We start from the raw sequence: 10,512 nt of genomic DNA, 5'->3' as shown, positions 1-10,512 counted from the left end.
GTGTGCAGTGCATCCTCCTTCGCATGTGGACACCAAAGCTTTTTGAAGATCCTTTTCAAAACAGACAAAATATTTTTCTTTCTCTGTATAAAGGCTATATATACATACATACATATATATATATAAAGGCATACATATAGCTGCCTACCAAGCTCATCTGCAGACTTTTTTTTCCATTTGCATTTACATTTCTCTTCAGCTCATGTTTACCAGGCCTGCTCAAACGGACGCCAAAGAACAAGAAAGAACCAAAGTTCTGAGGAGCCCTCATAAGATCTTAAAGATATAAGATCTTAAAGTCTAGCTTTGTTGCAACCTGTTCAGACCACAAAATAAACAAGACTGTGTGAGAGCTTATGTTTGAATGGAGATGGGTCTACTGCTGTGATGTGTATCAAAGAATATTAAGCATACCAAACTATGTGCAGGTCTAAACTGGTGCAATATAAAAGAGGATAAATTCTTGCATAGAGTGATATGGTTTAACAATGTGTTTTCACAACCCCTTCCCTAAATATGCAAAATACTTTTTCATAGCACCACGCTCAATGTTAGATCTAGTTACCAGAAGTTCAGAACAATTTCTGAAAGTTTAAAATTAATCTCAGTAAGAACAATGTCTTAGACTGTGTTTGGAGATTCCATCTTAAATCTAATTAAAGTACTCCTGCAGGGTTTCAAATGCAACTTTCTAGATTCTGATTAGTCAAACATCCAGGACAGATAAGGAGTCAAGTTATGTACTCTTCGCCCCTCAGTAGTAGAGTTTCAGATTCAGATTAATGAGGTCAGAACTCATGCAGGAAATATAACAGATGGTTACAAACAGCCTCCATGCTGCAGAGGTAGGGGTTGGCATCAGGAGTCACTTACAGTCATCAGACCCAACAGCCGGCCTTCATCGTGTCCGCAACGCTGGCATTAGCCCAGGGGCTGCGAGGATGTAGGTATCTCCTCCCAGATCATCTACTGGGGTGTTCAGCTCACTCTTGCCAATGTGGCTGTGTGTAAATGAGCCTGAGCTCATGCCGAAGTGCTGTGAGTGTTCTCAAACTCAACCTGATTTTGCATCGAGGCTTTGTGCATAAATCGTGCAGAGAGCAACCAGTTTGGATCTGAGATGTGAGATGTTAAACCACAGCTCAGAACACACATCAGTTCCAGCCAGCCCTATGTAAGATTAAACGTTGCTAAAGGTGGACGAGAGGAAAATGGCTCCTTGTGGTAACTGCTCTGTTAATATGTATCTTCGTGCTTATAGACAGAAGATGCCATTCCAAACGCTGCTTCGCAAACATGCACACAGAGCACAGAAAGCACCCACTCACTCTGCACATTTACCTTTTCCACCAACGGGCTCTATGAGTTTCCATCTGGACCATTTTCTACCAGGTGAACACTCTCAGTTGTCCCTAATGTGTCTGCAGTCTCCTGACACTAAGCTGTTTGGGCTAGCCCTAGGTTCAGCGGGGAAATTCCCACTGAAGAGGAGAGCAGGATATAATGTTTTCAAATTTCACTGGGCAATGCCATAAAATGCACTAATGCCTTGGTGACAGCAAGGGGAATTGGTGGTGCTCAATGTGACAAGAAATTCCGAATTGTTCATTTCAATCCCTCCCCTCGGACAAACAATTTTAAGGAAGCTGTTCTCCTTGCTAAAGTAGGGTGGAAGACATGCATTCCCCAGGCAGGCTTACACAGAAATACCTGAAATTACAACAGCTGTTGAGCCCCACTATTTTTAGAGCTTTCTGGTGAAATCTGCTAAAGGCCACTCTTAATAAGGAATAAAAGTCAGAACCACTTTTTGTTCCTCATCCAGAGTAGCGAATCACTTTTATTTTTTGCCAATAAAGCTAGTGTACTTTCAGTGCCTTTTGCTAAAGCTGAACTGAAGCTTCACTCTGAAGATGCATCTCTCTTTCCAGATTTAAGCACGAGTGTCCTAGAAGGAGTCTTCTGTAAAACAAAACCCAGTTATCAGTCTTTTTAAAGAGAGATTCAGTTTTACAGCCTTCCTGTCTTTATTAAGCAGAACAGCCTAAAGAAACGAAATGCAAGTCAAAGTACATGTAATTATTATGCACTTATTTTTATTTGAATCATTCTGTAAATCAAAACTAGACCAACCCTCCACTGCATACTTTGGTGCTTGCTGTCCTTATTTTAGCAGGAGATCAAAGTTTTACAGGCAGAAGTAAAGAAGTTCTTTTACTGAACCAGGCAGATAAACACAGATTGAGAGCAACTGCTTTGAATTTCATTTAATTAGCTGGGCTGAGCTGAAGGGATACTCCTTAGGATCCAAGGAGTAGAGCAGGTGGTAAGAGTCACAGCCTTTTTGGGACAGTGGAAGAAGAGTTACTTAATACCTATGAATTAGTTCAAGCTCTGCTGGAAGTGTTGTCTTGAGTAATTATGCTCTATTGAATGTGTAATTTTTACTACATAAAACATAATTTTTACTACAGAGAAAAGATGAATTTTACTTCTTGTCTTCTGAAACTATTTTGTAAACCTCCATTTAGTGCTGGAACAGATAAACCCAGAACAGGATGCCTGTTCTGTGAAAATTTTGTGCTGATCTCTGCTTACAGTGGGATGGTACTGCCCTGCTCAGATGAATGTAGTTTGAGAGGTACAGTATGTGCTTTTGTGTGCACATGTGTGTGAGTCAGGAGAGTGAAGAATGTATTGGTTTTGAAGCAATGCCCTCTTAAAAAAAATTACTGAAAAGGGTACTTCATGGATCAAGTGCAATCAGGTATGATTTTTGTGAGTAGTTTATGCTGCAAACATGCAGTCTTTTGGAGGTAAATTATCTTTTCATTTCCAACTGGTTTAAAATGCATTCTTCATATTGTTTTTTTTTCCTTTTGAAAAAAGAAATAATGCTGGGGAACCCCAAAATTACTTATTATTTTTTATTCCCTTGACTTGAACCAGCTCTTAATTCAGCTATCAAATGGGAATTCTAGCCTTTTTTACTCTTTCGTTATAAAAACCGTCTATTAAGTCCCTCCAGCTACCTCATGGGAACCTAGTGTGTTGGAATGCCGAAGAGCTTAGCAATATTCTGAGTGTTAACTCTTCCAGATGTACTTCCTCTGCAAAATATTGTTCCAGTTTGACCAATACAAAATAATTCTAGATGATAAGTTCTATTCTAGATTTCACAATTTCTGCAATACCTTCTTTTCCACGATTTAATTTTGGGTTCATCCTAGTATTTTGTAAAGATGTCAAACGTAGACACTTGATCTGACAAATAAATAACAGTCATATTAGAGGAAAGTTTGACATTATATTCAACATATAGTTATATTCAGTAGGGGCCTCACAATTGGGCCCGTGTTGAGATTGAAACTTATCTAGTTCCATCTCTGATGCAGCTGAGATTAAAAGAAAAAAAAAAAAAACATTATTCTAAGGAACAATTATTAGATAATATGGAGAGTGCTGAAGACTTTCCAGGATTTGAGCTTGAAATTAATGGCTTCAGTCATTATTACTTTTTCTTAAAACTGAGGCAGACGGCAGGAAACAGAGCTAGTCTGTATGGATGTGAGCATAAATAACTAATGGAATTAGTCACTTCCATGCTTTACAGAGAGGCTGTACCTGCAGCCAACATTTCATACGTAGCTCTGGAATGGGGAACAGGCCCTGGGACCTCAGGTGATGTGTAGTGACCTTGTAGGTATACCTCTTATTTAAGCACATAGGAGACAAAGCTCACTTCTCACCTCGTGTTTCCGAAGGGTTGGAAGCGGCAGGAGAACGTTGCAGTGGGCACAGGTCACCATCATGTCGTAACACAGGGTATCTTTAAGAGCTTGAGGTGACGTGGAATGCCCACCCTTTGTGGGAGAGGAAAAGCCAAGCTTCTTTTTGTTCTTTGGAGGTTTAAGCAAGGTTTTTGAGGTCAATGGCTGGTCCCTTTCTTTCCCTTTGGGACGGACGTCTTTCCATGCCATTGCATCCTCAGAAGTGGAAGAGGGAGCCAGGGAGGAAGAAGATTGAGGAGAGTCAGTGCTGAGTTTTGAAGTTTTGGGGCCAGCAAGAGCCTTCGCCAGCATATGGGGTACACTGCATTTATTCTGTAAAAAGAAACAATAGCAAAGTGAGGAGCACCCAACTACATAGTGCATTGTGGTATAGGACAGGCATGAATCATGGGGAGCAGCAGTAGAGGCCATCTCACAGTAATGCTGCAGCTGAAAATGTTGTATCATGAAGCTATTATTTGAAAAGCCAAAACACACTGCCTTTTCTTACATAATGTACAGCTTTTTCTGGTTTAAAATTAGGAAATTAACTGTTTTCTGGTTCAGCATCAAAGCTACTTACCAGATGCTCGGGGTACTGATCATCTGGGAATGACTTATTGCACTTCAGACAAAGATTGTCACTGTCACCTTCAGGAAGAAAAAATGGAGAAAGATGCTACTCACAGATGTTATCCAGACAGGCTGTTCAAACCTACCTTATAGTCACTGATGCTAGAGAAAGACAGGATGCTAATTCCACTATCTGAGAAGGAATTAGAGCTGTGACTCTCTCCTGCTGTTGGTACCACTCAAAACCAACCCCAAATCCCTTCTAGTGAACTTTGAAATATTTGTAGTTTCACTCTGGCCCCTTGTTCTGTGACTCAGGGTTCTTCTCTCTTACCTTGCCCTAGCTAATTTTAGGCCAGGAATGTCTATGTCCCATTGCCAGGGGTTTTGCTTCCTACAGTTTATTTTACCAGCCACTATATTGTAATCCTACTGCTGCCTATTCCTTTCTGGAATCATTGACAGGATTCACAGATTTTTTTTGTTTGTTTTGTCATAGTCTGTTTGATACCTTTGGCCATATAAACCTGCTCCAAAACCTCAAGAAATCAAAGTATGTATCTCTGCCTTCAGATGTTGCAGGAGGGGGAAATCCTAGATTAAATTTCCTCTGTATGGAAGGAGAAAGCTCTGCTTGTCTTCTGACAGAAGAGATTACACTTTCAGGATACAAGAGAAGCATAAAAAAGAACATGGCTGATGAGCAAGAAGTTGGTGCAATCACTTGACTTTAAAATAATCACTGTAACTGAAAATGACACTTGGCCCATTCACTGTGGTTGGATTAAGCAGCAATCCCTTTCAGTCTGAATTACTGAGGATTGTAGAGAAGGCAAGAGAATTTTCACTGATATTTAACAAGGTGAGCCTCTCCACGACAATGAGGAATTTTGGTTACCAGTGGTTGGATAAATTGATGTTGCATGAGTAGATGCTTCACTGGTTTGAAAGTTCACATCCTTATGGTTGGACGGACGACTTTTCTGGCAAATATCTTTATGTCTGTTCTGATCTTTGTACATGACGTATTTGTTACATTCCCAACACCGCTCTGTTCGGCTGGCACAAGTGTCCAGGTGTTCCTGCAGCTTGCTGGAGGGCATGTCCAGCTCACAGATCTTGCATTTTGTTGCTCGTTCCTGGCATTCCTTGGCCTGCACGTGAACAGAGGAAATTACTGTGAACTGCCCATCAATAATAAAAGAGGGTATCAGGTGAGAGGAATGACTGACTATTTAAGAATGTATCTGCACAGCCAAATGAAGGCATGAAGTTAGCCTATCTGAGCTAGCTTTAAATTAGGAGAATGTGGCAATATAAGGCAAAATGGATATCAAAAGCAGTGAAGATGTATTGCATCTTCGGTTGTAAGGTTTATATATTATATTATATTATATTCATTTATATAAATATATATATAAACCTATATTTTTAATATATATATGGGTTAGCAACAGAGCACCAGCCCACCTAGAAAATTCCAATACTTAGCTACCAGAACCAGGTGAAGCCTGCTGTGTTTGCTGCTTTGGTTCCTCAAAACAGTTAGACTAAAGCTAGAGTGGTCAGGCCACGCTCACTTCCCAGCTGCTGCCAATTCCTTTGTGTATCTCTTCCTTAGCGGTCTCCCTGGCATCACACCCACAATAGTTCCTGAGGAAGGTTCCTGTGTGAGGAAGGACTCACACTTTGCCTAATCTCCCCTTTGGAAAAGCAGGTAATATGAATGTAGGGGCAGAAAAGAAATGTCTTTGGAAAATCCTCAAAGAATAGGAGCCTGAGGTGCCAAGGATGAGGAAGTAATAGATTATTTCCTAAAATAGAATATCACAGCAGGACTGGATGGACAACCACCACAGGATATACTTATTTACAGGGGGCTAAAGGTATGCCAAAACAATGCCACTGTTGAGAAGTTTGTCTGATGATGGTCTGTCCAGGTTAGTGTGACTCCTGGTGGCTGGTCAAAGGGTCAGCCTAGAGGATGAAAAGTATCATATTCTGTGCTTACCTTGTGACACTCTAGCTGGTACTGCTGCATATTCTGGTGACAAAAATCACATCTAACCTGCAAGTGAAGCATACAGCAGTTCATTGGGAGCATAGCAGGATGGTTAGTGCTTTCATATAGCAATACAAATTCAAGCTGCTGTGATGATCTCCCAATTACTTTCATCCCAATCAGTGACAAAGTTTTGGTGAATTGTTTGTTTGTTTGTTTGTTTTCTCTGTCAGACCTGAGCTATGTTGTTGAGATTTTGAGGAAAATTTGTATCTGATGATTCTGCAGGAAACTATCATTCTCTGCAGGGATCCAATTCTGAAAGGTCCCAGTGTGAAATATAAAGTATATTCAGAGTTTTGTCTGAGGTTTATCTTGAAAGTATAGGGCTGATATTCAGCTAGTCTAAATTATGATAGGCCATATAACAGTATAGGAGACATGCTAGCTTTCTTGAGGTTTGCCAAGAGACCTACTTGTGTTCTGTTATGCAAGTGAAAATAGTGGAACTGTTAAATCAATGAAACTAGTAAAACAGAATAAAAATTCATGCCTATGTATTGAGGCTTCAGAATAGTACCTCTAGCTGCAGGGTTTCTAATGCCAGATTTAAAAAGTCATGAACTTGCTATACAAAGAGCCAATCAACTTACTCTGCTAGTTCATTTTTGTTCAAAAAAAAAAAGTTGTAACTTTGTAGAAGCAAGGTTTATGTCAGATCATGTACTGTCCATCTTTCTCTGCATCATCTAACTTTATGCTGGAGCAGGCACTGTTCATCCCTCTACGACCGACATTAAACTCACACAATAGCATACAGGGGTCTTAAACTCTATACTGCATGATCCAGCTAATTCACAAGCAAAAGTAGCATGTATTCATGTCTGATCTGTGACTGTATTACTGGAGGAGCTGCGATGAATAATCCTGAAACCACAGTATAAGCTATATTCCCTGAAGCTGAGTGTGCAATAGGATCAAAAGATGCTGTAAACAGGACTGAAGGGTTTTATCAGACCCTTACAGATTTTCAGGTTAAACAATTACAAAAGATCAAATATACTTAAAATAGAGCACTATACTTCAGGGCTGACAGAGCTTTTTGGTATTTGCAAGAAAACCTTAAGAAAGTGGAGCGTACCTCACCTGCTTGTGTGCTTCTGTCTGATGGTCTTTCATGTCCTTTTGGGCAACTGGTTCATCACATCCTGGACAGAGAGTGAGAAATCGCAGGCAATGGGCCTCATGGAGGGAGAAATTGGCAGCAGACACATCTCGTTTACTGCCAAGTACAGAAATGGAAAGGAGTGAATGAACTGGTTACAACTCTAATGGTTTGTCCCCAAAAAATAGTTCTCATTCATCCTAATGAGACATTTAGAGACTGGGGTTGTTACTGGGGTTCTGCCATATTACTAGGGGCACTTTTGAAAGGGATAGGGCAACTACTAGAGGCTCCTCATATATGGGTCCAACTTTTGTTTCAGGAAGAGCTACAGCTGTTGTTTAGGTTGCTACAGCTGCCCCCTCCCTGTAAAGCAGAATGTCCTGAGCTGAGAGGCACAGAGATGTTGTCACATCAGAGATATTGTGCTCAGTGGGCTCTAGAAGAGTCACTTAGTCTATACAGGAATCAGTTGTTTAATTATTAATGTGTTTATGACACTGGTGACTAGGATTGAAATACAATAAACAGATCGAGTGCAGCCTCCTTAAGAGGCTTCCAAGTGCAAAATCTCAGCAGTGTAAAACTGCTACTGCTCCCCTTGGAGCAGCTTCAGGGTGGCTGACCCATGCCTCAGCTGATTCCCATGCTTCCTCTGCCCACAGGGCCTGCTCCGATCCTGTGGGACCTGCCTTAGGATGTTTGCCTCACTGCTCTTACTTCAGGCCCAAAGACATTTGTGTCTGGGGCAACAGGAGGTAAGGTGTGTCCCTGTCACCTCAAATCCTTTACTGCAATGGGCCAGGGATACTCTGGTAGGAAGTTCTGATGATTGGCACAAGGAGGTGATGGTCATTAGGGCCTGGTGGATGAAGATGAGCCATGCAACCTTGCCAGGCTGCAAGAGTAGAAGTCTGCCTGCAAGGACATGCACACTTCAGCTCCGCTGCTGCGGAGAGGTGGGAGAAAGAGCAGCTGATGTAATTTGGGTTGTCTGCACTGGTCGTTGTTACAGAACCTAACATCATGACAGGGTCACAGAACCAGTCTGCCCAGCATATTCACTGGCTCCTCAATGTGGAGAGAATAGACAGCATGAGGCCACATCATTAGAACAGCCCAGCCCCAGAACAGAGCAGACACAGCAAGAAAGCCCCAGGGAGAGAGGTAAGCAATGAATTCTTCTAATTTTCTCAAGGAAGATAGGTTGCAGCAAGAAAATCTGCTTTAGATATCAAGAGAAACTTCTCAAGATGACGATGGATGAACCCTGGAATGGATTTCCTGTGGAGATATGTAATCTCTGTTACCTGAGATTTTTAAGAACTCGTTAGAGAAACATCTATCAGATTTGTTTTAGGTGCAGTAGCTTCTGCCCAGGAATCTCATCAGTGATCATCAACTGTTAATCAAAGGATCCCCTATAATCATCTAGAAAAATCCACAGGCCCTCTTTGGGCAAGGTTGAGTGGTGATTTTCTTTTCCGACCAAATAAAAATCAGGCTAAGCTTTATTTATCAACTTAATTTTAAATCAGATTCTTTGTTTCCTTGCTTGTGGTTGGCCTTGTCAGGTTTTACTGTTTTTAATTGCAGTGCTTCAGAGTCTTCCTTCCTACAATTTGCCTAATGGCACAGCTAGTAGCTTCTAGACCACACGAGGCTAGGTGACCTCTTACAGCCCCTTTCAGACCCGTCTCTATGAGAGATGGCCAATTATCCTGAAAATTTGTGTATATTGTCACTTTGCTGCAAACATGGCAACAGAAGGGAGTGTTAGCCATGAGGGAAAACTGAGGCAGCTGCAAGGTTTGGCACGGTCTGTCCACTGACTCTGCTGCCAGGCACTAGGAAATTACTGACATGGCAGTACATAAAAAGAGAACAAGGCCTTCCCACCCTCCAGTGGGAGAAAGCTACGGAAGAAACCTCTCCAGAGGAAAGCGGCAACAAAACAGCAGCCTTGAAATGTGAAAATAACTGAAAATCTTTGTTTGGTGCTCAGTAGCAAGCCTAACTTGTATCTCTTTAGCGCATATCCGCACTCCTGTCTTACCCTCCCCCTCCCTGTTAAGGGAAGCATGGATAATATTAAGGAAAATCTTAGCAAGCCCCTGAGACCCTCACGCTTCGTAGGAGTGCAGAGAGAGCTCTTACCAGTTTTTGCAGAACCTGCTCTCTTCAGCCATAATTTTTCTCTTTATCCTTCTCAGTTCCCTTTCTTCAAGAACTGTGAAGAAAAAAAAATAAATGAAACTGAAAGTATCTGTGGCAATAAGCCCATCCCAAACAGCTGCTTAGCCAAAAGATTTTTAAAGGAGACATAGCAGCATTGCCAGACAAGTACTAGTTATTTCTGTGAGTTTAGGTACAGCCACGTGCAGATTAGTTCCCTCGTCCTCCGAGGTCTTGGGGAGGTCTCCTTCCTTCTTTCCCAATAGTTTAATTGCAGTAACTGCCTTGTTGGGCAGAGAGGCAGTTTTGCCCCCGGGCCTGCCCATGAAGGAAGGTGTCTGGAGGCCGGCTGGGGTCAGCCAGCACTGTGCCCCATGGGGGATGCCGGCCCCGGCCCGTGGGGGAACCGCCCGACCGCACGCCACCCCGCCGGCCAGCCGCCTCGAGGCCCTCTCCCACGCCGATCCTCGGCGAGGCCGCAGGGAGCCTCCGGGCCTTGGCCTGCCCTTCCCGCCAGCGCCCGCGCCGTCCGCCGAGGAGCCTCCCGGACTGCGGCCGGCTGCTGCAGCGCGCTCACCGCGGATACCGCTCCGCTTGCCGCTGTGACATTGCCCGCAGCAGGCCTGAGCCGAGGTGCCAGCGCCCTGGGACACCAAGGAGCGAGGCGGCCCGTGCCGGGCGCTGCGGGAGCGAGGGGCCCGGCGCCAGGCGCTGCCGTGCGGAGGCTCCCGGGGCCATTGTTGTCTCGCCGCCCTTTGTTGCGCGGCCGGTTTGCCGGGGGGATGGAGAGCAGGGGCGCGCGGCGACCACCTCTGCTGCAGCAGCCA

General features: G+C 43.2%; 1 protein-coding gene across 4 annotated transcripts; it reads right to left on the bottom strand.

Moving 5' to 3' along the window:
• Positions 1 to 1,825: 1,825 nt before the first annotated feature.
• XAF1 (XIAP associated factor 1) lies at positions 1,826 to 9,730 on the bottom strand. Of its 4 annotated transcripts, XM_062592527.1 has the most exons (8): positions 9,668 to 9,730; positions 7,492 to 7,627; positions 6,355 to 6,411; positions 5,242 to 5,497; positions 4,354 to 4,421; positions 3,750 to 4,103; positions 3,195 to 3,264; positions 1,871 to 1,962 (listed from the first exon to the last, which is right to left on the bottom strand). In XM_062592527.1, the coding sequence occupies exons 1-8, from the start codon at positions 9,697 to 9,699 to the stop codon at positions 1,949 to 1,951; spliced, it is 987 nt and encodes a 328-aa protein (XP_062448511.1). In that variant the 5' UTR covers positions 9,700 to 9,730; the 3' UTR covers positions 1,871 to 1,948. The 4 variants fall into 4 exon arrangements, with proteins under 4 accessions (XP_062448512.1, XP_062448511.1, XP_062448510.1 ...); XM_062592528.1 differs by lacking the exon at positions 3,195 to 3,264 and having other exon boundaries at positions 1,826 to 1,962; XM_062592526.1 differs by lacking the exon at positions 1,871 to 1,962 and having other exon boundaries at positions 1,983 to 3,264.
• Between the last annotated feature and the right edge of the window lie 782 nt (positions 9,731 to 10,512).

Source organism: Rhea pennata, chromosome 20 (assembly GCF_028389875.1).
Source record: "Rhea pennata isolate bPtePen1 chromosome 20, bPtePen1.pri, whole genome shotgun sequence".
NCBI classification, from domain to species: Eukaryota; Metazoa; Chordata; class Aves; order Rheiformes; family Rheidae; genus Rhea; species Rhea pennata.
The sequence above is the reverse complement of the archived record's forward strand: the minus strand, read 5'-3'. Positions and strand labels throughout refer to the sequence as shown.

What these genes read in the sequence shown, in the direction of transcription:
- XAF1 (XM_062592526.1), bottom strand. Translation starts at nt 9,699, where the DNA reads ATGGCTGAAGAGAGCAGGTTCTGCAAAAACTG. An exon ending in AGCAGGTTCTGCAAAAACTG is followed by an intron (nt 7,628 to 9,667) that starts GTAAGAGCTCTC and finishes TGTACTTGGCAG; the next exon opens with TAAACGAGATGTGTCTGCTG. An exon ending in ATCAATTTATCCAACCACTG is followed by an intron (nt 4,422 to 5,241) that starts GTAACCAAAATT and finishes TTCTTCCTGAAG; the next exon opens with GTGACAGTGACAATCTTTGT.